At 42.2% G+C, this 26,770-nt stretch overlaps 2 protein-coding genes and 2 non-coding genes across 11 annotated transcripts in view; 1 reads left to right on the top strand and 3 right to left on the bottom strand.

Annotated features, from left to right (window-relative positions):
• Nucleotides 1-1,968: 1,968 nt before the first annotated feature.
• LOC101691322 (GSK3B interacting protein) lies at nt 1,969-23,950 on the bottom strand. Of its 6 annotated transcripts, none has more exons than XM_004754727.3 (5): nt 23,866-23,950; nt 13,136-13,196; nt 11,742-11,894; nt 6,973-7,231; nt 1,969-3,678 (listed from the first exon to the last, which is right to left on the bottom strand). In XM_004754727.3, the coding sequence occupies exons 4-5, from the start codon at nt 7,228-7,230 to the stop codon at nt 3,523-3,525; spliced, it is 414 nt and encodes a 137-aa protein (XP_004754784.1). In that variant the 5' UTR covers nt 7,231; nt 11,742-11,894; nt 13,136-13,196; nt 23,866-23,950; the 3' UTR covers nt 1,969-3,522. The 6 variants fall into 6 exon arrangements, with proteins under 6 accessions (XP_004754784.1, XP_012912873.1, XP_012912874.1 ...); XM_013057419.2 differs by lacking the exon at nt 23,866-23,950 and adding an exon at nt 23,511-23,762; XM_013057420.2 differs by lacking the exon at nt 11,742-11,894.
• Nucleotides 12,447-12,552, bottom strand: LOC123390613. The gene has a single exon (XR_006605149.1). It is a non-coding gene; the product is annotated as a U6 spliceosomal RNA (small nuclear RNA).
• TRNAK-UUU lies at nt 17,842-17,914 on the bottom strand. The gene has a single exon. It is a non-coding gene; the product is annotated as a tRNA-Lys (tRNA).
• Nucleotides 23,951-24,047: 97 nt separating the features above from the next.
• The window catches only part of ATG2B (autophagy related 2B), a 78,934-nt gene continuing 76,211 nt past the window's right edge, over nt 24,048-26,770 (top strand). For 2 of the 3 annotated variants that reach the window (XM_004754730.3, XM_013057417.2), the window contains exon 1: nt 24,048-24,656. In XM_004754730.3, coding sequence (XP_004754787.1) covers nt 24,495-24,656 — 162 coding nt within the window. In that variant the 5' untranslated portion in view covers nt 24,048-24,494. The remainder of the gene's footprint in view (nt 24,657-26,770) is intronic. The other variant, XM_004754729.3, reaches the window with a different exon arrangement.

Genomic DNA, 26,770 nt, shown 5'->3' with positions numbered 1-26,770 from the left:
GATGTTGTGGTTGGCTGATCCTCCCTTTGCAACACTCAAACTTCCTCCCCATGAGCAGTAAGGCTGGTTTGCTTTATTCTTCGTTTATTTGCTGCAGGAGCTTTTCCTTTGCAGTCACATCTCGGCTAACGGGTGCAAGAGGCCTAGCTTCTGGCCTATCTTGGCCTTCCATGTTTCCTTCACTAAACTTCATTTTTAGCCTTGATATGAAGTGAGAGATGGGCGATACTTCCTTTCGCCGCTGTAGAGTCACTAACTGGCCTAATTTCAATACTGTTTCAGGGAATACGGAAGTGCATGAAGAAGGGGAGCGGGGGAGGGGAATGGCTGGTCAGTGGAGCAGTCAGGACACAACTTACAATTAAGCTCACCAGCCTATATGGGTATGGTTTGTGCCCCCCTGCCCCCAAACTACAGTAACATCCAAGATCACTGACCACCCTAAAATACCTATGTGACCAAAAATCCTGCATTATCTGTCAAGCACAATAAAATGATATGCACCTATAACCAGAGTTCAGGTGATGCTTTTATCAACACACACTGGATGGGGACAGTTGGTGGAGACAGAAGACTGGGTTCTGACCCAACTCTAGTGTTCATTAGTGGGCTCCTGAGCCAGTCCGTCTGTCTGTCCAAATCTCAGCTAGGTCATCCACAAAACAGGGGGTTGGCGGCAGAGTTCTGAAGTTGACACAGCCTATGTCAGATCTGTGTTTCTCCCTGCTCCCCTCTATGCATTCTGTGTTTTGGACACTGAACGGAACCATGCCATGTGTGGTGGAGGAAGCTAAGGATCAGGACACCACTGGGGGCTGATTTGCTGTTGATGACCTAGAGGAAAGGTAGGGAGAGAGTCATTATGGGAAAAGAGGTAGGCAGTCTTCTGTTTTCATAATCCTACTGCCTCTTCAAGGATCCTGGGAGCAAATGCAACTTAGCCTAGCTTCATGCTTTTGCTAGAGAAAGGTCCTCTAGGTGGCTGAAACCCTGGATCTATCTTATTTCCCCTCTATCTAGTGCACAGAGGCTAACACAGAAACTGTGGCGAAGTATGAAGGAGATGAAAATGACTTACCTTACCACCTAGTGATAGCTACTATTAACACTGTAGAACATTGTAGATTTCCCAAAGACAGATCATAGTTTTATACCCTTTTTTATCATGTAGTGGAATTTTTTCCTGTTGACATCTTTCCCATGATTTTTAACAGCTGCATATTTTTCCATCAAGAGCATGTGGCATAACCATTACTTTTTAGAGCCTTTCCAATTTTTCATTAGAGAAAATGAACATCCTTGTAGTATGTCTTCTGCTGAATCACTTCCCTATGCTAGTTTGCTAGGGTATTACCGGTACAGAGGTTATAAGTTTTGTAAAGGTTCTATTACTAACGTTTTCCAGAAAGGTTTCATTCATTGATATATTCTCTGACAGAATCTAAGAGTGCCCCTCACTAAATCCCTACTATTATCATTATATTTAAATAAGGGAGATTATTAAATTATTAGGTGAAACACAGAGCCAAACTCTATTTTCCTTTCTTGAATTACTGGTCAGGCTGTGTATCTCTGAAGTGGTTACTGGACATCTACATATTTTTTTGAGTTGTTTGCTCGTATTATATGCCCATTGTTCTTATTTTCTTACTGATTTGTAAGAGTTACTTGTTTAGAGGCTTTTCCTTTTTTCCCCTTTTCTTTTGGAGCTGAAACCAAGGCTTAATTTATCTGATTAAATTCTTTAAACAAGGTAGATGAAATGGAAGTTTTAGTGTCTGTACAATTTTATTAATGTCCTCTCTCCCTGCTCCTCTTTTGTAATGGTAGAAAGAGCAGATCACTTCACAGCAAAATGTAACTGCACGGAATTAAAAAATGGACGTGGAAACTCCTGGAACCAGTCATTTATCACAGAATGAACAATGTCAATTTTTGAACATACAATCACTTTTCTTCATACTTAACTCGAAATGAGTCAACAGAATTTTATTCAAACTTTACAAATATCCTTTACATTTATTTCGCCTGAGATTAAGCGTGAGAAAATCTGACCTGCAGGTTGACTTCACTGCCCAAACAGTTAGCATCTGAAAATAAAGCTGTGAATGGACATGCATTTACCGAACATAGTTAAAGCATCCCGATGAGCTCCGACGGCGAATACTGACCCAAACCCAACCTCAATCTGGTCTACATGATCTTCAGAGCCTAGAAGTACCTGTTACTTAATAATGATTAAAAAAATGTCTGCAAATGACAAATTATGAAGGTGTGTCTCGATGCTGAATTTTACTTCAACATTTCTACAGTTGCTGCTTTAGATTACTACTAAAAAATCGACTCCCCAATCTTCAGTATTCAATATGTACTTGAAAACATGTAGCAGCATGGTACAATTCATTGTTATAAATATTAGTACCTGTAATAAAATATAAAAACAGAGTCTCCCTTTTTCAAATATTAAGTCTCTGAATGCTTCATTCATCCTTTGGTTTCAAACCCATACAATGCATGCATATTACATTGCAGAGTGAGCATCGAGACAGAACACTGTGCATCTGTTGGGGAAGGAGGGTCGCTATGGGAATACCAAAGCACATCATAGAAAGGAAACATTGAAGCAAAAATACTTTCTGAATATATACTGTACATTATGTAAACAAACATTCATAATAAGAATCAACACAGGCCAAAATATTGTTTTCTAGGAAATCAGAATTGTCTTCCTCTTAAATCACACACACACACTGAAGATGCTTTTCGTTAGGAAAAATGGAGCCTGTTTCTATATTTGCTTATGTGCTTAAATATCTTGGAAACAAGTAATTATTACATTCATTTGCTAACGGTTTGTCCTCTTAGTTGGCTGGCTGTTGCAAACGAGGAATACAGAACTATTATGTCAGTACCTGTTTTCCATTTAATATTAGCTAAGTAATATAGAGAATTAATTCATCTTTATCAGTCCATATTAGTAATATAAATAGATTAAGTGTAGCAGTGAATTTCAAAATTTGTGCAGGGGAAACTAGTCGATAATTTGTTTCCAATAAGGCTAGTAGCAAAATAATTACTACAAAGTCAGTCCAAGCTAGTAGTAAACCCCTGATTTAGCAAGCTGAATCCAAGTTTGAAGTTAGGTCATTTTAATTCCTGTATATTACTGTGCAAATCTAGAATTTCCTATGTAAGAGAGAGTGCTGGCAGCCTCAAAGTCCTATAATAGCAGAATGAAATACTGATTAGGTTTCTGAAATGCAGATACTATATGAAGAAATCTGAGTGTCTTCATGACAGTGTCACAGCAATGGCCTTGGGATTCCCTTCATGAATCCAAAACTAAGACAGACAATTCAATCATCAGTAATGTTCTGAGTCAGAAGCCTAAACTTGAAGCGAGAAACGGACATAAAACCAAAGCTGCATTTTCTACTATGACCATATGCGAGTATTTCAAGCTTTATGTCAACATTTTGTACCAGCAGCAGCCCCCTCTAGAAGGAAAAAGCGTAGTCACCACTATCCATCCCTCTTCAAAGCTTCCAGTCTTTGAAGGAGTGCGTTTCCAAATGCTTCCCGGTAGGCAGGGCTGAGCGTATCCAGCAGCGAGTAGACCGTTTCATGATAAGGAGTGTGTAAGTGATCATCCACTTGGTCAAAAGCATAACCTACCACCTACAAGATAAATGCAACAGTGAATCAAACAACTAGATTTAACTTGGTACAGAAAGCAAAAACTTCCGGTTTACTGGAGCCATTCCTTAATGACACGGTTTCTCAATCAACAGTTAAACTATGCACTTTTCTAAGCAATCGGAAACATACAGAACACCACTAGCAAAATGCCTTGTCATTTTTTCCTCAACATGTAAAAGGTTCAGTTTACCTACTCCTTACCAAAAAGGAATGTCAGAAGGAATGTAAAAAGCCACAAAAACCAGTATTTCTTTTTCATAGACTGAGGCACGCTTCTGTTTAATCCCATACCTATTGAGGATCAATTGTAACAAGGCACCAGAACAGAAAATATATTATCAGTCCATATTTTTTTCATTATTTGAACTCTTTTATAAACAGTTCTAAAAACAGTTTATAGTTTCAATCCTGCTTTACAATTAGTTACATTACTAATTTTACATTACTAACAAAACACTTAACTGACAAGGAAAGAAATGCTCAACTCTGAGAGTAAAGGGCATGCTGCTGTGTGTGTGTGTGTGTGTGTGTGTGTGTGTGTGTGTTTTCTTTATACACAGTGAAAGCTTTTGTCCCCAACAAGATCTCTCCTGGTTCACCTGCACAGCGTTAGGGCAATATCAGTTTAGTTTTTTGTTGATTTGACTAAAGCTAGTGTACTCCCTATGTAAACTCTCATTTTTTAATGACATCCAACCAAGCCACCTATCTAAGAAGATGCAAGTTGGTTAGAAATGGTGTTGTTTTGGGGCACCTGGGTGGCTCAGTGGGTTAGGCCTCTGCCTTTGGCTCATCTCGGGGTCCTGGGATCGAGCCCCGCATTGGGCTCTCTGCTCAGCAGTGAGCCTGCTTCCCCCTCTGCCTACTTGTGATCTCTCTATCTCTGTGTTAAATGGTTAAAAATAAAATCTTAAAAAAAAAAAAAAAAAAAAAGAAATGGTGTTGTTTTAACTTATTTTCTTATATAAATATTCATTCATTCATTCATTTCACAGACAACAGAGATCACAAGTAGGCAGAGAGGCAGGCAGAGAGGGGGGGGGGAAGCAGGGTCCCTGCTGAGCAGAGAGCCCGATGCAGGGCTCGATCCCAGGACCCCGAGATCATGACCTGAGCTGACAGCAGAGGCTTATCCCACTGAGCCACCCAGGTGCCCTTGTTGTTTTGTTTTAAATGACAAGCAGAGGTAGATGAATCAGGACCACGAGTCACTCCTGTTCAGAATCGCGCTGTGCCGCCACACTTTCTTTGCGCATTCTAATTCTATCTGCCCCTCTTTTCCCTGCTAGTCTGCAGTCTCCTCCTGGACAGGGATCATGGTTCAATTTCCAATTCCTGACCCAGGATAGTTGTTCAATAAAAGTTAACTGAATAAGACTGCACAAACAAATACTGGATACCTACAGGCCAGGTTTTTAAGGGATCTAGAGGTTTCTGCCAACTATTCATATAAGCTTTCCCCAAATCCTTTTCCGTTTTCTTTCTTCCTCCCGTCGTCCCCCACATCTTTAGGCTAGAGATAAAGAAGCAGGGACTCAAGAGTTTGAATGACTTACCCAAGATCACTCCAATTCCCATGTTAGGCTTCTGACTCTGATCGGAACCCTGCTTTCTCACAATCATCTCAGAATTAACCAATGCAAGACTGAATTAATATATGCAGGGTCATTTATCTCTACTTTTGATTTGCCTATTTCTGCTTAAGATCTACTTCTACAGAATACATGTTTTTAGCACAAGTTTAGGGATTTAGGAAGGAGAGCACAAAGATTAGTTCATCCAGGTACTACTCCCAAAGCTAAGGACTACGGATGTGGCAGTTACAAGGGGACTGGAAATACTGAAGGGGCTTGCCTCCGCCTTGCAAGCTACCTCAGTGGCGGTGACTGCCTGTCAATGAATACACAGGACACATGGTTCGTGTAATTTTAAGCAAAGTGAATCTAGTGAAATAAAAAGATGTCTGTGCATTGTTTAATATTGTATGACATTCTTACTTGCTTAGGCCTTGCCCCTTCCCTTATGATATGGCACAACGTCGTGGGCCTACTCCTAGGTATAGAAAACAGAAACGTCAGAGACCTTTGATCAAGACTGGTAAGTATTAAAGTCAAAACTAAGTTTTGGGATTTCTAACATCTATTCCTTTGTTGAGATCAAAAATTTTCCTAACAGCGAGTCTTGTCGTCTTATTTAATATTTTTTAAAGATTTTATTTTCTTCTAACACTTTGTGTGTGTGAGTGAGAGAGCGAGCGAGTGAACGAGCACAAGCAGGCCGAGTGGCAGGCAGAGGCAGAGAGTGAAGCAGGCTCCCTGCTGAGCAAGGACCCTGACATGGGACCTGACCAGGACCCTTGGGATCTTGACCTGAGCTGAAGGCAGCGGCTTAACAAACTGAGCCACCCAGGCATCCCAAAGATTTTATTTTCAAGCAATCACTACACCCAAAGCGGGGCTCAAGCCTACAACGCTGAGATTATTGAGTTTTGTTGTTTTAAATGATAAGCGGCTCTTGGGTAGGGCTTTCTACTATTCCCAAGTGAGGATTCTGGTTCAAAGGGCACAGAGAGGTGACTCTGCCTAGAAAAGCTCACTTGTAGGAAAAGACACTCTTGCAAATGTGGAGGCGGAGAATTCTGCTGTGACTTCGTTCTGACCAACAGCTAGAGAACAGTGCAGTCCGGGGTGCTGTCTTAGTAGGAGACACATTTTATAAGAGATGGGAAAAGATCCTCTCCACACAATTATTGCAAAACTCACTCAGCACACAGAATACCTAATTTTAGGAGACATATTTAGCTATAAACAAGAAATTCATTTGGGGGGTGATGATCAAAACAAAATAACACTGCAAATCGAGTTTTTTCTTTTTCAAAAGATATAATTTCCCTATGTTGACTAAAAGATGTTAGAATTAATAAGAATTCCTAGGGAAAAAAGTTCTCCTTATAAAAATCTTGGGGCTGGGGTGCCTGGATGGTGCAGTCAGATGAGTGTCTGCCTCTTGGTTTTGGCTCAGGTCGTGATCTCAGGGTTTTGAGATTGAGCCCTGTGTTGGGCTCTGTGCTCAGTCTCTGCACCCCCAACCCCTGCTCTTTCTCTCTAAAAATAAATAAATAAATCTTAAAAAAAGTTTTGGAGCTGCTGAGTGTTGCGTTCTCAGTTAACTGCGCTCTCAGTCAACATGCTTCCTGACCCCCACCCCCTAAAGTGGTAGAGAGAGCAATAAAACAATTTTTTTTTTTTCCTTCTAAAAAGAAAAGCAACTTACCCTTAGCCCTGCTTCAGTGAGCTCCAGGCAGTATCTGTTCCTCTCTCTCGTTTCCACATTGATATAGGCCACATCATCGGCACAGCGCAGGTTTTTTGAGACAAACATGTTGTTAACAGCAAAGAGGACGTCATTCACAACTGCTTCGGCTTCTAGCTTCATGTCTTTCATATCAGTTTCTTCAAAACCATTAAGATCTGCATCTTCTTCACACCCGGACATACTGCTCAGCTCCATGGGATTACAGTCTGCTTCCATTCTGTGAAGGAGTGGACGGATAGAAAACATGCTTATAAAGAGACATTCCAAACATTATTGATTAAAAGGAGCTATGCCTTAATAGAAAACATTAACTCGCTAGCAACTTTTACAAAAAATACTGTTTCAACCATTTCAGTTGTTTTTCACAGATGTGTACAGATTTTCAAAAAAAGATCTGTATTTTCCACTCCTCCCCCAAAGGTTAATTCCCACAGTGATACTAATTCAGAATATTAGTTTTCGGCTATTATCAACAATGCCTCAGTAAAAATCTTAGTACATACTTCATTTTTTAAAAAGGATTTTACTGATCTGACAGCACAAGCAGGGGGAGCTGCAGGCAGAGGGAGAGGGAGAGGAGACTCCCTGCTGGGCAGAGAGCCCAACGTGGGGACTTGATCCTAGGACCCTAGGATCATGACTGAGCTGAAAGCAGATGCTTAACTGACGGAGCCACCCAGACATCCTCATACTTCTTTTTAACGTGTAATTGTTTTTTCTAGGATAAATATTTAAAATTGGAATTGCTGAGTCAAAGTGTATGCTCATTTTAACTTTCAACAGATACTGCTGATTCACCTTCAAAAAAAGGCTGTACTGATTTATCCTCCATGAATAGAAATATGAGCGACTACACTTTGTCATTACCCTCTTTACAATCCTTGTTAATCTTTGCCAATTTGAGAGGTAAAGAATGATGCCTCACTGTCTGAACATGGATTTCTTTGATCAAACATCTTTTTGATATTTATAGGGTATTCGTAGTTCCAAGATCATAGAACTGTAAAAAACAGAAGCAGAATTGAACTCAGATCATTAAATCAGAATTCAAACCTTTACCTATAGTACATGACTTCTCAGTAGCTCCTTTTATGACTTCTGGATTTGAGGTTTTGCTTACGAAGGCCTTCCCCACTCTATGATTGATTACATTTTATTTTTATTTATTAAAAAGATTTTTATTTATTTGACAGAGAGAGATCACAAGTAGGCAGAGAGGCAGGCAGAGAGAGAGAGGAGGAAGCAGGCTCCCTGCGAAGCAGAGAGCCTAATGTGGGGCTTGATCCCAGGACTCTGGGATCATGACCTGAGCTGAAGGCAGAGGCTTTAACCCACTGAGCCACTCAGGCAACCCGTGATTGATTACATTTTAAAAACCTCTTATCTTCTGAGTTCTTATTCCCTGTATAGTTAACTTTCTGATCCACCTGGAATTTAGTTTGTGTAGATATAATTTTGAAATGGATGGCCTAACACCATTTATTGAATGACTAACTCATGTTTTTACCACTTCTCTGAACTGATCCAAATATTATAATTTGAAAAACATTATTTTTCAGGCTAACTCAATCCAACATTCCTGCCAGGTTGCTATGGAGTTCTAACTTCTCTTCTGTAACGGGGGTAGCAGTGAATACTGTTAAAATTCAAAACGTATGAATGAGAAATGTTAATGAATGTCAAATTGCACTGGAATGGAGGCTTTTTCAGAAGAAAATACGGTTTCTTTTTAGCTGCAGGCTTTCAAAATTAAGATTTCTTTTCTTTGAACTGGATTAAGCATCCATTGTCCTGAATGTAGTAGGACTCTTCAACTTGGTATGAGCATTTATATAATTTCTCTTAAGTTAAATTAAATTAAAAATTCCATCTCTTTTTCTACAGTTTCTGACTTGTGCTCTATTTGTAAAATTAAAAATCCTCTACATTAGTGATTTTTACCTTGGCCACTGACCCCACCTCAGAGAAGTGAATCAAAATCTCTGGGAGATTTTGCTGCGTATTTTTAGAATTTAGAGAATTCTACTGTGTAGACGCTACTCTAGAATTATTCACAAAAATCTTAAGGAGTTAGAGTTCCTGTAGCTTTACATCATTTGCCATCATTAAAGACAAACTATTTGCTCAAGGCAGTTCAATGATAAACTATATCAAGCCATTTCAAAAAACTGCATAGCAAATGTACTAGTAATATATTCCTCCAATCCTATTCCAACTAAGGATATGTTTTAAGGCTCCTTTACCTTGTCTTCCATGCTACTTAACAGAATGAGTCACTCACTACTGGCAAGTTGATTACAAATTTATCAATTATGGCTGGAGCATCTGTCAGATAACTGGAACCTCATACTGACTTTTATATATGAAAGCGAAAACACCTGTTTTTCTAAAAATTTCTACCTTACTCTAAAAATCATCATTATGTACCTTAATATTATACATGATTTTATGTATAAAAAAAGAGCCCATTTTAATTTTTTTAGAGTCAGTTTTGAAGATTTTGAAATGGAACTGTCCATTTATAAGTCTCTTAACAGCATGAATAGCAAACATCTTTGTTTTCCTTAAGTGATCAAGAACCTCAATTATGGGGTCCCTGGGTGGCTCAGTGGGTTAGGCCGCTGCCTTCAGCTCAGGTCATGATCTCAGGGTCCTGGGATCGAGTCCCGCATAGGGCTCTCTGCTCAGCAGGGAGCTTGCTTCCCTCTCTCTCTCTCTCTCTGCCTGCCTCTCCATCTACTTGTGAGCTCTCTCTGTCAAATAAATAAGTAAAATCTTAAAAAAAAAAAAAGAACCTCAATTATGGATATCAGAAATAATAATCATTACATAAAAAAGATATTTATATGAGAAAGTTTGTTGACAAGCTTTTAAGGTAGAAGTCTAATTCACTGCAATTAGGACCTTAATGATGGAGAAAGACGAGGAATCCGACCTCAGAACGGAAGAAACCCTCACAGGTCAGGAAAGTAGGTCATCAAGCTGTTGCTATGTAATAATTAGCACCAACGGGCAAAAAAGAGACAACTTTACTAACTGCAAACTTTTAGATTTTTTCTAAAATGTCTTGGGGCACCTGGGTGGTGCAATCAGTTGAGCGTCTGTCTCTTGATTCTGGCTCAGGTCCTGACCTCAGGGTTGTGAGATCCAGCCCTGTATCGGGCTCTGTGCGGGGCATGGAGGCTGTTTGGGCTTCTCCTCCCCCGTCCCCTGTGGCCACCCATGCCTTGTTCACTTGCTCTTTCTCAAAAAAATAAAAAACAAAGTCTTTACATGATACATTGAAAAAAGACATTCAGAGCTTCTGGCGATGATACATACACAGGAAAAGGATGTATTTCAGTATTAAAGCACTATGCAAATTAATAATATTTTTCACTCGTTATTACTTCAAGATCTATAATTTATCTTTTATCCATTATAACAGGCTCTTGATTATTATCAATACCCTTTTGCTTTCCTAATAGCACCCAGATTTTCTTAGGGAGTCATAATGCCCTCGTTCCTTACTAAGTAAAATAACGGAATAACTTGAGTGAGATTGACCCCGGTCCTGGCTCAAGACTGTCGTCCTCAACCCATGAATTCTTCCCAGTCCCCCCAGGCCACAGAAGTTTGAACATAGAGCCCCAGTTGTTCTGTAAGTCATCCTGAGATGGGGAAACTAGTCCAAGGATGATCCTGATGGTGGGAAAGAACAGAGCCAAGAGTTTCACAGGGAAACGGAGCCAGACTCCCGATGGCTGCCTAACTTTCACATTTTTCAGTTACTGAATCCAACAAATCCCCATTCTTTTACTGGCAACTGAAAGCATCCTAATTGATTCAGAAGCCTCTACCCCAAATGAAAAGTAGTGACTGATCTAGCTCTTCAACAGCTTTATAAGAGATCTGAAATATGGAGCTCTGATAATTTTGTGCCTGTCGTGCTGAATGTGCTTAATCAAAGTGTTGCGGAATGTATTAGTACGTGAATCTTAGTTTCCTACTGCTGCTGTAACAAATGACCATGAGCCCAGTGTCTTAAAACAACATGAATTCATTCTGGAGTTAAAAAAAAAAAAAAAAAATCGAGAATCCAGGCAGGAGCAGGCTGCATTACTTCTGGAGCCTTCAGAGGAGAATCTGTTTCTTTGCCTTTGCTAGCTTCTAGAAGCCGGCTGTAACCGTAATTCAATCCTTGGCTCATGGTCCCTTACCTCCCCACCTTCAAAGCACATCACTACACTCTCTGGTTCTGTGGGAACACCTTTTTTTTTTTTTTTTATTCTGACTCTTGACATGGACACCCCCTTTTACAAGGACCCTTGTGCTTGCATTGGGCTGACCTGGGCAATCTAGGATACACCCGTCCAAGGTCCTAAAGTGACCCCATGATCTCGGGGTCCTGTACACTGAGATCCTCTCTTGAGGAGATTGAACACAGAGCCATGAAGGCACCACCAAACACAAAGGCAGCCGGTGGGGACAGTGCTAGAGCTACGGCAGTAGACCACAGAGCAACAGAGTGGCTTTATCAATGGGACACTAAAGAAATCGTTTCCACATTTCTGATAATGCATCCCAGTAACTAAAGATACTGTGAGCAGGTACCTCATGATATATTTATTCACATACATAGTCTACAATTAAAATATTAAAAACACATAAGTATGAATTTAAACAGAAGATAAAATATGAACTATAAACTTATTTTCTTTTATTTCTCAATGTATTATCTTGTATACCTGACTGTGGAGGCCTGGACCAGAGAGGCTGAGGAAATGGGCGCCCATCTCGGTGAAGGGACACTACTAGAATTACTCTTGACACATTAGAGTCTGGTTACCAGATGGCTCTCTCATCAGTATGAATCTGGTAAAAATCCTTGGTTTCCCTTTCTGCAGGAAAAACAATTTATCATTATGTAACAAATTCTAGACCAACAGAACTTTGTGCAATGATGGAAACATTATTTATTAGTGCTATCCAAGACAGTAGCTACCAGCTCCTGGTTAGAGTGACTGAGGAACTGAAACTCAAATTTCATTTAATTTTTCATTCATCTAAGTTTAAATAGGTAATGGCTCCTGTATCAGACAGCATGGGTATACATGTTTGTGGATACTTGTGGATACTATGATAAGGAAATGAGTTTTTATTACAGTTGAAAAAAAAATCCAGTAGATATAAAGATACTAAATTAAACTTATTTTATATAGGAACAGCAAGATTTGGAAATACATATTAGAAGAAAAATTTCTTTTGAAAGATTTCATTTACTTGAGACAGGGAGAAGGAGAGGAGAGAAGAGAGGTGGGGAAGGGCAGAGGGCGAAGCAGGCCCTCCTTGAGCAGGGAGCCTGAGGTGGCTCTCGATTCCAGGGCCCCAAGATCATGACCTAAGCCAAAGGCAGGAAGCACAAACAATTGAGCCATCCAGGTACCCCTATAAAAAACATTTTGAATCTTAGATACTCTATGTCATCCTTGCGCAGGGGCCATGCTAATCTTCTCTGTATCGTTCCAATTTTAGTATATGTGCTGCCGAAGCGAGCACTCTTAGATACTCTATGGAGGGGAATTAAACATCTTGTTTTAAATGGTAAAAAGTAATGAATTACTTCTTATGTTTTGTGATCTTGTCAACTTAGACTCTAACTTTATTATCATATATCATAATTATCAAATATATCCCACTGTGCACCTATATATCCAGCATTTCTCTAAGCATTAGAATACTAAATAAAGGTGTCTACCGGGGGGGGCACCTGGGTGACTCAGTTTGTTGAATATCTGACTCTTGATTTCGGCTCAGGTCACGATCTCGGGGTCCTGAGATTGAGCCGTGCACTGGGTTCTGCATTCAATGGGGAGTATGCAGGAGTTGCTTTCTCCCTCTCCCTTGTACTCTCTCTCTGAAATAAAGAAATCTTAAAAAAAAAAAAAAAAAAAAAAAAAAAAAAAAGATGTCTACTGGTATTATAGCTTAATTTGGGAAATAAGGCAAGCACAAGAAATATGTATGTAAATATTAACATTATGCACATGCATCATAATTAAAACCTAAGAAATGTACTTAATTGTGAGTGGCAGGTAATTAGAGAAAGCAATGATATGTCTTGGTCCTACTACAAACTTACCACTGAACTTGTATGAACCTGGGCTGGCCATGTAACCTCACTGGACTCATGGTTTTCTCACCTATAAAATAAGGGGAATAGACAGTAAATTCTTTACTGTTCACTAGAGCTCTGACATTCTGTGATCTATGACGTAATTGTCAATTATGATGGGGCTTCACTTTGACTCATGGAACAAGTCAGTCAAAACTGGTTTTGAATGAGCACAGGTGAAGTTATGGATAAAGCAAAAAGGACTCAAGAGTTGTGAAGAATTCTCCATAGGGAACAGAGCATTTTAAGGAAGAGTCTGCATGGGGTGTGGCAGGAATTCTAAGTAGACTAGACTAACTAACTAGTCGAATGCAAGGTCAATTTTAGGAGAGGAAGGATACAGATGGCCCAGTCTGAAGTGTACTGCTAACTCAGACAGGAGAATTTGCTTTGGATAGAATAGCCTCTTTCAACTTCTTTGTAAATGGTTAACAGCAACAATCTTCATATCTAAAGTGGGTTTCCTTTAGGCAGCATATAGTTTGGTCCTGCCTTTTTTTATCCAATCTGGCAATCTCTACTTTTTAATGTAGTGTTTAGACCACTTATATTTAATATGACTACTATAATTATTGACGTGGTTACTATCTATTCTCTACCTTTTAATCATAGTGTTTAGACCACTTATACTTAATATGACTACTATAATTATTGATGTGGTTACTATCAATTTCGCTGTTTTCTACTTGTGCCATCTGTATTCTCTTCCCTTTTCCTTATTTTTCTGCCTACTTTTGGACTGACCACTTCTTAGAGTTCTATTTTATACCCTTTGGTGGCTTATGAACTTTTTGTTGCATGTTTTTATTGGTTACTTTAGTTCATACTATACATCTTTAATTTATCACAGTTTACCTTCAACCTTAATTGGTATTATAGCCCTTATGTACAGCATAAGAACCTTAAAGAGTATACTATATAGCCTTTTTGCTATTTTTGTCATATTTTACTTCTACATGTTAAAAACTTTGTAACAACTTTTGTTTTAAACAATCTTTCAGTGATTTAGGTAATATGAAAGAAGTATTTGGGGATGCCTAGTGGCTTAGTTGGTTAAGCGACTGCCTTTTATTCATGTTATGATCCCAGGGTCCAGAGACTGAGTACCTCATTGGGTTCCTTCCTCAGCAGGGAGCCTGCCTCTCTCTCTGCCTGCTGCGCCCCCTACTTGTGTTTCCTCTCTCTGAATAAAATCTTTAAAAAGAAATATTTTAAAAAAAGTATTTTATATTTAACCATATAATTACTATTTCTGGTGCCTGTGTTCCTTTGTGTTTATTTACATTTGCATCTATGATTGGCATCATATTCCTCTGCCTGATGTACTTCCTTTAACATTTCCTATAGTACAGGTCTGCTGTTAATGAATTCTTTCAGCCTATGAATATCTAAAGAAGTCTTCCTTTCACCTTCAGTTCTGAAAGATATTTTTGCTGGGTGGAGTCCTGGGTTGACAGTTCCCCCCCACCCCTTCAAGATTTTAAAGTTGTCTCTCTAATACTATTTTGCTTACTTTATTTCCCATTAGAAATCTGATGTCATTCTTATCTTTGTTCCTCTGGATGTAGCTTTCCTGATTTCTTTTGCTTGGGGTTCATGGAGTCTCTTACATCTTTGGGTTTTTATAATTTTTAACAAAATTGGAAAATTTTTTGCCATTGTTTCTTCAAATATTGATCTATCCCTCCTCTCTTTGGGGACTCAAATTTCATGAATATTAGTCTAAATGAAGTTGTCCTACTCCTTTTTTTTTTTTTTTAAAGACTTTATTTATTTGAGAGAGAGAGAGAGAGAGAGAGAGATACAGTGAGAGAGGGAACACAAGCAGGAGGAGTAGGAGAGGGAGAAGCAGGCTTCCTACGGAGCAGGAAGCCCAATGCAGGGCTCGATCCCAGGACCCTCGGATCATGACCTGAGCCCAAGGCAGATGCTTAATGGCTGAGCCACCCAGGCACCATGTCCTTCTTTACATTTCATGTTTTTAGGCTCCCTTCTCTTTGTGTTTCACTTTGAATAGCTTCTAGTGCTATGTCTTCAAATTTACTAATCTTCTACAGTGTCATCTCTTTTTAAAAAACACATTTTCCACATCTCTACTTAATTTGCTCAGTCTTTTCTCAAGATTTTTCAACACGGGAAATGACATTTTAATGTCCTTGTCTACTAATTTCATGGTTACTTTACAATTTACAGGTTTCTGTTACTGTGGAAGGTATACTGCTGCTTTGTATGACTGGTGATTTTTGGTCGGATGCCAGACAATGTGTGTGTGTGTGGTTTTTTTTTTTTTTTTTTTTTTTTACCAGGTACAGTCCTGGCTATTTTAATATTCCTCTAAGTATCTAAGTATCACTGAGCATTCTTCTGGGATATAGCTACCTGGAAACAGCTTGATCTTTTTGGGTCTTGCTTTTAGACTTTTTAAGGTAGTATCAAAGCTACATTTAGTTTCTGGTTAATTTTGACCCACTATGGAGTCAAAGACCATTCTGATTATTCTTTTTTTTTTTTTAGAGATTTTATTTATTTGACAGACAGAAATGACAAGTAGGCAGAGAGGCAGGCAGAGAGAGAGGAGGGGAGCAGGCCCCCTGCTGAGCAGAGAGCCTGATGCAGGGCTCGATCCCAGGACCCTAGGATCATGACCTGAGCTGAAGGCAGAGGCTTAACCCACTGGGCCATCCAGGTGCCCTGACCATTCTGATTATTCTGATGTCCTATGGATTATCAGGGTTTTCTATTTTTGGTGACAGGAACAGGAACATCCCTGTTTGAGCTCTGAAAATTACTCTAATTTTTTTGGGTAGTTTCCTCACACCTATGTGTTGATCAGTATTTGGCTGCAGGCTGTAGGAGGATCTTCTCTATCTTTCTATAGCTCTTGCTTTCTGTGAAGCTCTCTAATTTCTAGTGCTCTGTCTTAGCTGACTTGGGCTTCCTGAACTCCTAGCTCCATATATTCAACTCTACCTGGGTTTCTTCTCCCAGTGCCATGCCTGCAAATTTTCTCCGGGGAGTAAGCTCGGGCAACAGGCTTACCTCATTTGTATCTTGTCTCTCAGCAATCAGTGTCCTTCAGTCCGATGCTCAAAGTCTTAAAGGCTTTTTCTCCCCATGTATTTTTGCCCACTTTCTTATTGTTTTAGGTGAAAGGGTAAATCTGGGCCCTGTCCCTCAGTTTTTGCCAGGAGTGCACATCCCAGTGACCAGTTTTGAGCTAACTTTGCAATCTTATTTTATTTCATCAGTTTTTCTTTCAGTGATATTTGGGCTCTCCCATATTACTTTTAAACTCACCACCCTAAGATCAAGAGTTGCATACTCCACTGACCAAGGCAGCCAAGGTACTACTCCTCTCCCCTATTACTCTGGATCAGCTTTACCACCTTACTAGTTCCTCCAGTAATGGGCTAAACATATTTTTAAAAATTCTGAGTATAGTGACATATAATGTTAAATTAGTTTCAGGTGTACAACGTAGTGATTTGACAAGTTCATACATTATGCCATGTTCACAAGTGTAGCTAGCATCTGTCTTTTTACATCGCTATTACAATATCACTAACTGTATTCCTTAGGCGTGCCTTTTATTCTCACGACTTATTCATCCCATAGAGTTAAAACACATTTTTGACATATGCTTACTATGTTTGTATAAGACTCATGTTTCTAAGTTAAAAAATTGTACTTTGATATTACAGGGGACTCTTGAACAAAATGGGTTTGAATAGCATAGTTCCACTTATATGCCAATTTTTTCAATAAATACAGTATTGTACTATAAATGTATTTTCTCATAATTTTTTTTTTTAAAGGATTCTTTTATTTTAGAAAGAGTTCACACAGGGTTGGGAGGAGAGGCAAAGGGAGAGTCTTGGGTAGACCCTGTCCTGAGAAGAGGCCTATACAGGGTCCAATCTCATCACCCTGAGATCACCACGTGAGTCAAAACCAAGAGTCGAAGGCTTAACCGACTGTGCCACCCTGGCACCCTCTTCCTTACAATTTTCTTAGTAACATCTTCTTTTGTTAAGAATATATTGTACAGGGTGCCTGGGTGGCTCAGTGGGTTAAGCCGCTGCCTTTGGCTCAGGTCATGATCTCAGGGTCCTGGGATCGAGTCCCGCATCAGGCTCTCTGCTCAGTGGGGAGCCTGCTTCCTCCTCTCTCTCTCTCTGCCTGCCTCTGTGCCTACTTGTGATCTCTCTCTGTCAAATAAATAAATAAAATCTTAAAAAAAAAGAATATATTGGACAATGCACGTAATATACAAAATCTGTGTTAATTGGCTGTTCATGTAAATGATAAAGCTTCCAATCAAAGGCAGGCTATTAGTTAAAAGGGTTTGGGGAGTCAAAAGTTATACCTGAAAAAAAAAGTTATACTTGGATTTTCAACTGCATGGGAGTTGGTGCCTGCGTTATTCAAAGTTCAGCTGTACTTTCAGACTTTTAGTCTTCAAAATTCAACTCAGAAACATTTATTTCAGGATTCTGTACCGGATCTCGAGAAAGAGTTAATCATGATATCCTTCTTCCTTTGCATTAGTACTGCTGTAGGTTTTCATACTTCATTGCAAATCAGGGCCTGTGATACATTACCAGCACAGGGTCACACATAAGGCAGGTCTTCACTGAATACATGTATTTTTTAATTTATTTATTTATAATTTATACCCAATGTGGGGCTTGAACTCACCACCCCGAGATTAAAAGTCACATGCTCTACCAACTGAGCCAGCCAGGTACCCCTTCACTGAATATTTTCTGAATGAATAAACCGAAGAAAATACTTGAACTCTCTGCTTCTTAATCTGCAATACTTGGCCTTGTAACAAGGGGCATACAAAATCTAGGATTAACACTGCAGACATTCCCCCCAAATACACATCACTGTTATAGTAACAACAGTCTGAAGTATGATGCAAAATTGCCATAATTTTAAAGCAAATGGAGGTGTTAAGGCATGCCCTCTTCAGGTTATGTCTCTACACTGCTAGGGTTTCCCTTGCCTCTGATAAAAATATTTGAGTGAAAAGTAAAAGAAGTACTGCTCTTCCCTAAGAAATTAACTCAAAAAGCTTAAAATTCCAGGCATTGGGTCTGGGGGTATGACGTTAATGAGCAGAGGTGGAAGCTAGTAGAAGGGTAGCAGGTTAATACTGAGTTAGATCTAAGTCTCTATACTTCTTCCCACTTCAGTTAGTATGATTTTTTTTTGTAAAAAGTTAAGGTAATTATTAATAGCTCTTACTCCAACTCTTGGTATGATTTAGGGGCTGTAGTCAGTGTTTTTGGAGGATTCATGAAACTGGTTATCAAGATATTGATTACTAAGTCTTTTATTCCCTCTTAATTGTTTATATTCTAACTTTTTTTTTCTTTAATTTTCTAACTCTTCTATGGCAAAAAGAAAACGTACTATGTTTGCAATAAAACAAGAAGAGTCTTTTGAAAATGTGATATTCTCGGGGCACTTAGGCGGCTCAGTGGGTTAAAGCCTCTGCCTTTGGCTCAGGTCATGATCCCAGGGTCCTGGGGTCAAGCCCCGCATCTGGCTCTCTGCTCAGCAGGGAGTCTGTTTCCTTTCCTCTCTCTCTGCCTGCCTCTCTGCCTGCTTGTGATCTCTGTCGATAAATAAATAATATCTTAAAAAAAAAAAAAAAGAAAATGTGATATACTGGAAAGTACAAGGTATAGAAAGAGAACATTCTTCTTAAAGAAGCCAAGCTATTGAGATAGTTAAAGCAGCTTCAGTTTCAAGTGGAATGAGAGGTCTGAATTTATCTGCTTCTCAAACAAGAGTTCTGAAAGTAAAGATGAATCAAGTTGATTAATTATAATTAGCAACATTTAGAAATTGGCCAAAGCTAAAGCTAGTTTAATCTTTATTTTCTGTTAACATATATTTAATCTGTTTTCAGTAGCTCTTTTGAAATTATGTAATTATGAAATTCTGTATTTTGAAACTAATTTTATTTATTAAAAAATAAAAAAAAAGACTTTATTTGAGAGACAGAACAAGAGAGAATGAGCTGGGGGTGTGGGGAAGAGGCAAAGAGAGAGGAGAAGCAGGCTCCCCAACGAGTAGGGAGCCTGATACAGGGCTCCACCCCAGGACCCTGAGATCATGACCTAAGCCGAGGACAGATGCTTAACTGACTGAGCCACCTAGGCTATATCAAAATTTTAAAACTTAAAATCAGAATTATCATTTATTACAAATATACAGTATTTGTAATTCAAATAAAAATGTATTTTTTTCAATTTATACACTTATACATAAAATTACTCTGCACCCTACTTCCAACAATGACAAAGACACATATACATGACCAAGTAATAACAAATCAATTACGGAGGGCGCTAATAGTGAAGAAGCATAAAGACAGTATTAACCTGAGAAGGCTTGTAAAGTGTAGATAAGCAGCAATACTGCACCTCTGTGAACAACCCTTCCCTCAAAACCAGAAACTGTAAATGAGATTCTAAGAAAAAAACTGAATGCTTAAAAAAACCCCTCCAGGTTTTAAGTTTTTTGTTTCCATTTAATCCTCTAGGTTACACAGAGGATTGGGTACGGTATTTTTAATATAAATACATTACACGTAAAATAAGACAAATCAATATTTAAAGAGATATAAAATAGAAAACCTCTTTGCTTTCCATTTTGACTCTAAATTGGCCCCCTACCAGGATCTGAGGAATATGCCATTGCCAGCACCTTAACAAAACTGGAATATCTTCTGGGTGCTATTAGTTATTCTGGCAGACTGCATCACCTCATAGAACATTTCCAGAACGCTGTGGTACCATCATACATCAATTATTTAGGAACCAGCCCCCCCCCCTTTTTTTTAAAGATTTTATTTATTTATTTACTTGAGAGAGAGAGAGAGATCCGGAACACAAGCCGGGGAAAGAGGCAGAAGGAGAGGGAGAAGCAGACTCCTCACCAATCAGTGAGCCCCATGTAGGACTCCACCCCAGGACTGCAGATCAACACCAGGGCCAAAGGCAGATGCTTAACAGAGTGAGCCAACCAGACACCTCAGGAACCAACTCTTACTTCACCTGTGGGTATGATTTTTGTGCTGTTTTACCAAGGTATTTATCACGGAGTTCTTCATTCTCTACTTGATTTAATAGACTTTGTTGTGTTTCATCACAAATTTACTGCATCAAAAGAGCTGAAAAAATACTGTAGATTTGTTCTCGAAGACAACGCTTATATATATGCATGACAAAAGAATAGAAACAGGGGCACCTGGGTGCCTCAGTCTATTAAGAATCTGCCTTTGGCTTAGGTCACAATCTGGTCCTGGGATGGAGGCCTGTATAAGGTTCCCTGCTTGGTGGGGAGTCTGCTTCTCCTTCTCCCTCTGCACCCCTACCCCCACACTCATGCTTTTTCTCTCTCTCTCTCTCAAATACATAAAATCTTAAAAAATAGAATAGAGGCAAAATAAAATGATTTCAAGAGCAGTATACAGATTTCCAATTTTCACTATGAGAATCTGACTTTACAGGTGACATCCCAACAGTCAGCAGAGGGCTAGAATGCAGTATCTTAATCCGGATGACTTTTATTTGTATCCTGTATCACAGTCTGGAAAATCCTCTCAATAAGAACAAGAAGTGGCCAGCCTGTAGGTGCCGTGGTTAAAGGGTTTCAAACACCGCCAAGAATCTCAGCTCTGTGATCCACTCTGGGCCTTGGGGCAAGATACTTGAGTCTCGGGGACGCCTGGGTGGCTCAGTTGATTAAGCAGCTGCCTTCGGCTCAGGTCATGATCCCAGCGTCCTGGGATCGAGTCCCACATCGGGCTCCTTGCTCGGCAGGGAGCCTGCTTCTCCCTCTGCCTCTGTCTGCCATTCTGTCTGCCTGTGCTCGCTCTCTCCCTCTCTCTCTGATAAATAAATAAAATCTTAAAAAAAAAAAAAAAAGATACTTGAGTCTCTCTGGTCACACATTCCTTTCTAAAATGAAGCCAACCACAGAATCACCTAATGGGATACCACAAGTACATATGAAATGTGCTTAGCATGGTGCTAAGCTCAAGAAATATCTGTTTATTGTTATATATTAAAAAGATGGTTAAAGAAGAGCTGACTCTGAAACTCAAGCCATTTAACTCTGAGTCTGGTGCTTTTTATATCACGTAAAGTCCTGTGGCTGCTGCCCTCTTGTACTGCTTCCAGAACCATGCAATGTGGGAGTCCTAACATCATATTCCTGTTACCTCAAGTGCAAGTATCAAAAGGCCAACAGCATGTCATCCACTTTTGTTTCACACGTTAACATGGATTTCTCTGAAGGATGCGCATAGCTCTGGTCTGTAGCCTCTAACCTGTCACTTCAAAGACTTTTACAGAATTCTTAAAAAGCTGGCAGCTGAGTGTTTGGTTGACAATGTTTCTTCACCTTCCTCACTTAACACTAGGTGTTAACATTTTGTGAAGGTACTCTGCTAAAACAAAAATAGCACTGTGATTTAGGCTGAGTTCATACCCTATTTGAGCTAAAAGTATAATAATGCTAGGTTCTAAGCCTAACAATTATGCTTTCTCCTAGAGAGCATAAAACATACAAGGCAACACCGGTAACACTCAAAGGGAGCATGTTTATTAAAAAATCTTCTGATTTTTATTTTCCTTTCCTGATATTTGAAATTTCAGGCAATCCATGGACAGGCTGAATGCAATCCTCTATTCCAAAGGAAATCACTTAACATTTGGACTTGAAAGAAGAAGTCAATTGTATCCGTTTGTCAAAAGTCTGGTTCAAACCTCACAAGGCCTACTCGAACAACCTGCCAAATGAGATTCCACCTTTTCATCACTTTGTTTATACTCCTTTTATGGCAAATGTAATTATTATTCATAAACATGTCTTACTTATCATCTTCAAAATATATCTAGAATTTTTTTTTTTTTTTAAATATCTAGAATTTAACTGCTTCTTACTACCTTGACTCCGACTACTCTAGTCTAAGGTACTGCCTTCAGCTGCCTGGATTCTGGCAATAATTTCTAACGGCTCTGACTTTTTCTCCTAAGGTCCTCCCACCTCCACACCGCAGTTAACATGATCCCATAGAAGCTAAGGCCAGACTGTGTCCCTTCTTCCCCGAACCCCTTCACCTACCCAGAGTAAAAGGCCAAAGGCCTTATAGGGCCCTTTAGGACCTGTCTCCACCCAAGCCCCCACAGCTCCTCCTCCTCTTTATTTCATGCCCCCCGGGGTGCTCCCTGAACTCACCAAGGGCCTTGCCCTTGCTTTCCCCCACCATGGAAAACAACACCCCTTGCTCCCCAGTGTTCTCCAGGCCTTCTGCTAACCCCTCTGTATACAAGTGGCAATCTCTTCCCTCTCCATTATCTTTATATCGCTTTTCTTTTTTTCCTATAGCACTTACCGGCGCAGGGTCCACAATATATTTAATTATTGTTTGCTTCTCTTCCCTTCAATAAAATAGAAGCTCCATGAGGCCAGGATCCTCATCTGTTCATTGCTCTATCCCCAGCACTGAGAACAGTCTCTGGCACCATAGCAGGCAACAAATAAATATTTACTGAATAAAATAATAGCCCTTTCACCGTAGAACATAAACTCCGGGACTTCTTTTCTACCTTTTCCACATCACACACTGTGGTCTCACCTTCATTGAATGGGCCCCTAACAAACATGTCTGAATGAACCAAGAGCAAGGGAACTGAAGTGACCCGAGAATGCTTCGGACACACGAAGAACGAGGGGACCCACGATCAAAGCAACTACACACACCAGAGAGCACGCTGGGTCTCAAATGCGAAAGTGGCTGTGGAATAGGGGAACCGGAGCTTTCGCCATCGGTCAACATTTCCGGGCTGTGCCGGTGGAAGTTACCCTCGAAGCAGTAAAATCTCCTGACACCCGTCGCCTTAACTCCCCATCCCCAAGTAAACCTTCGGCACCGGTGCACTGCTTAGGTTCGCCCCCTACTCCAGCTCGGCTCGTCGGGATTCTAACCCCGGGCATCTGGCCTCCAGGACACCAAACACAAGCGCGCAGGCCTTTCGGGGCTGACCAAGTTAAAGGGCGGCTCGGCCTCTGCAGGAGCTGCCCCCTAAAAGGCAGGAATCCGGTGGCGCAGATTCCCAGGGCAGCACAAGTACTTCGCGCAGGTTTCCGCGGGGTCCGGAGCCTCCGGCATTGAGCGGGGAGAGCGGTCCTGCCCACGGATGCCTCCACAACTCAAGTTTCCCGGGGCCCGGTGCAGCGCACCCGGCACGAAGAAAGCGCTCTGCCAACTGCAAGCCGCTAGGCAAACAGGACGGAGATGAAGCTTTGGAAACAATACCTGAAAGACGCGGGGGACGAGGAACTTGCTGACAATGGGCACCGGTCAATACCCGGGGCGGGGGAGACGAGGGGGAGCGGGCGCGCGGCGGCGCGAAGGACCGGGAGACGCTGCAGTCCCTCGCCCGGGGCCCGTGGCGCTCCGAGCGCCCGTTTCCGGGGTCGGGGTCCCAGGTAACCGGACGGCCCAGGCCAGGCGCGCCCCCAGACCCCTGTCAACCCGGGCACCGGGCCCCTTCCGCCGTCGCCCCCCACGGTCCCGCCCGCCGCGCCGCGTCCCGCTCGCAGGACCCCCGGGCCTCGCCCGAGCCTCTCTCGGCGGCCACCGGCCCGCTGCCTCCCCGGCGACCGCTCACCTCCGAGCGCCCGGCGTCCTCCTCTTCCTCCCTCCCGAAGCGTCTGGAGCCGACTCGCGGCGCCGTCCCGCCTCCCGCCCTCGCGCCGCCCCGCCCCCTCGGAGCCGGAACCGCTCCCTTCAGGGCCTTGTCCCCGCCTCCTCAGCTCTAGTGTGGCGTCACTTCCGCCAGCGCCGGCCGCGCGCCGCGAGTGTGGGTGTCGCGAACGCGCCGGGAGCGTCCCAGAACCGGGAGCGCGCCCCGCGGATGACAACAAATTCGTCGCGCGGCGGCTGTGGAGGAGTGCGCCTCCGTATCTGCCTCGGGCCCTGCCGCCTCCCGCCGTGTTTTCTTGCATCCTCATCCGGTGGCTGCGAGGATCCTCGCCGAGGCCCCCGCACTCCCACCCCGTGGCGGGTCCCCGCCAGGCCTAGCGCGAGCCGCGCGGCGCGGAGGATGGGGTCGCCCTGAGGGACGCCCGGCGCCGAGCGGGCATGGAGGGGCTGTCCCGGGCTTAGGCCCCGCCGCGGAGCCGGGACGCCGGCCGGGACTCGAGGCACCGCCGCCGCCGCGGCCTGGAGCGGAAGCCTGGGCCCCAGCGCCGGAGTCGCCGCCTGCAGCCCCCGCGGGCCGCGTCGTCAGCCCTCATCATGCCTTGGCCGTTTTCCGAGTCCATCAAGAAGAGGGCCTGTCGGTACCTCCTGCAGAGGTACCTGGGCCACTTCCTGCAGGAGAAGCTGAGCCTGGAGCAGCTCAGCCTGGACCTGTACCAGGGCACCGGGTCCCTCGCCCAAGTCCCCTTGGACAAATGGGTAAGAGCCGCCGGCGGCCAGCCGGGAGGGTCTCGCTCCCCTCCTAAGGGCGATTTGAGCGAGTGTCCCCCGAGCTTGTTGACGTTCAGCCCCTCCCTGGGAGTCGTTCGGATCCAAGTGTGGCAGGGCTCACAGAAACGTGTGCAAGTGTTGAGTCTGTTTCTAGCAAGTTTGCGTCCCCAAATCACGTGCGTCAGAAACTTAACGGAGGCGATGGAGTCTACATTGAAGGAAGCAGTTGTGTTAGTGGTTTGGGGGCTTTGGGAAGCTGGCCTCGAGGGGTCCCTGGGAGGTGGTGACAGGGGCTGACCCTTGGGTAGCAGGGGTCGCGGGTTACCGTGGCAAACAAATCCTATTTCGTGGGATGGCACTCTGGTGGAAAGATTGAGGATGAGGAAGACCTTTGGGGATGTCCGAATTCCTCGTTATTCCTTTACTTATTTGGGTTGGCTCCTGGAGCACCGCGGTCCCCGTACCGCGTCTGCCATCTGGAAGGAAGTTAGGCGAAGGCCTCCGACCGCCGGGTTTACCTGCGTTCACTTGACATACGTTTACGAGGCCAGCCTGTGAGTGGTTGTGCGGCCCTAGTAGTGCCGGTTAGTTGTGCTTATTGGCTTCACGTGACAGATCGTAAAAGCAGGTGTTGCAAAAGCGCTGAGGCTGCAATTTTCAGACCTTTAAAAACCTGTTTGGTACCTGTCAGCCAGAGGCTGTGAGTTGACTCTGTGGGTGTTACAGGTATCTTACAGGTGTTGTTTAACTCGCCCCATACAGTTGTACCTGCATTTGTATATTCAGTGCCTAGTCCTTTCTCTCAAACTGTATTCAGCCTTGAGTTGAGCAAGAAAGAAGCCGCTTCTCTCCTTCCCCCAACGCTTCATTTCTTGGCCGGAGTTTGCTGCTGGAGGTTGGAATTGGTTGTGCCAGTTGTAGAGTTTCACTCTTCTAAAAGCATTCCTACACAGATTACATTTAGGAAATTATAAACAAGGGTGACTTGCTGGTGATAGTTGAAAACAAAAGGACCTCCCCCCCATTTAAACTGTTTAAAAAGCTTAAATATTTTTTATCTTTTTTAAAAAGATTTTATTTATTAGAGAAAGAGAGCGAGAGAGAGCCCACCCGAGAACACATGAGCAGGGTGGAGAGGGAGAAGCAGGCTCCCTGCTGAGCAGGAAGCTGGATGTGGGGCTCAGTTCCTGGATCTTGAGATCATGACCTGAGCCGAAGGCAGATGCAGTATTTTTTACTTTCATATAAAAGTGTTTGTTAAGAGTAGTGACTTCCTTAGCCTCAGAAACCCGAAAAACTCAAATTATGCTAACATCTTAAGACCCTTCGATGAGGGACGCCTGGGTGGCTCAGTTGGTTAAGCAGCTGCCTTCGGCTCAGGTCATGATCCCAGCCAGCATCCTGGGATCGAGTCCCACATCGGGCTCCTTGCTCTGCAGGGAGCCTGCTTCTCCCTCTGACTCTGTCTGCCTGTGCTCGCTCTCGCTCGCTCTCTCTCTGACAAATAAATAAATAAAATCTTTAAAAAAAAAAGACCCTTCGATATAAACATGTATTTTTTTTCAGTAAGTAGATGAGTTAATTAGGGAGACCACAAATGATAGTGGAAAGAGCACTGGTGTGCGTAGACCTAGTCCCACGCCAGGCTAGGGCGTGCTAGCCCAGACTGCCTGTTGGCTTAGTGACAGTAGCTGTAGTAATTCACCGGAGTTCAATAAACATTAATGGATTGCGCATTCCATGCCACACATTGTGTCAGGGTAGTATATTGCTGTAATTCGTTGCTGAAGATAGGGATTCTGATGGATTTTTAAAAAAATTTTAATTAAAAAAAAAGATTTTATTTATTTATTTGACAGACAAAGATCACAGGTAGGCAGAGAGGTAGACAGAGAGAGGGGAAGGGAAGCAGGCTCCCTGCTGAGCAGAGAGCCCAACGTGGTGTTTGATTCCAGGACCCTGGCTGGGATCATGACCTGCGCCCTCTGATGGATATTTTTAAATTCAGTGACCCATGAATCTACATACTTCTAGTATAGGTATGAATAAGCTATCTTAGAGGAGGAGGATTAGACATTTATTGTCTTTTATGGGTTGAGTGA

Source organism: Mustela putorius, unplaced genomic scaffold, assembly GCF_011764305.1.
Source record: "Mustela putorius furo isolate JIRA1106 unplaced genomic scaffold, ASM1176430v1.1 tig00000129_pilon_pilon_pilon, whole genome shotgun sequence".
NCBI classification, from domain to species: Eukaryota; Metazoa; Chordata; class Mammalia; order Carnivora; family Mustelidae; genus Mustela; species Mustela putorius.
Note: the sequence above shows the minus strand (reverse complement) of the source record. Positions and strands in the feature narration are given on the sequence as shown.

Bases quoted from the DNA above. Each gene is read 5' to 3' on its own strand.
- LOC101691322 (XM_004754727.3), bottom strand. From the start codon at position 7,230: ATGGAAGCAGACTGTAATCCCATGGAGCTGAGCAGTATGTCCGGGTGT. The intron at 3,679-6,972 runs GTAAGTTGCTTT...TTTATCTTGTAG, and splicing joins TCACTGAAGCAGGGCTAAGG to GTGGTAGGTTATGCTTTTGA.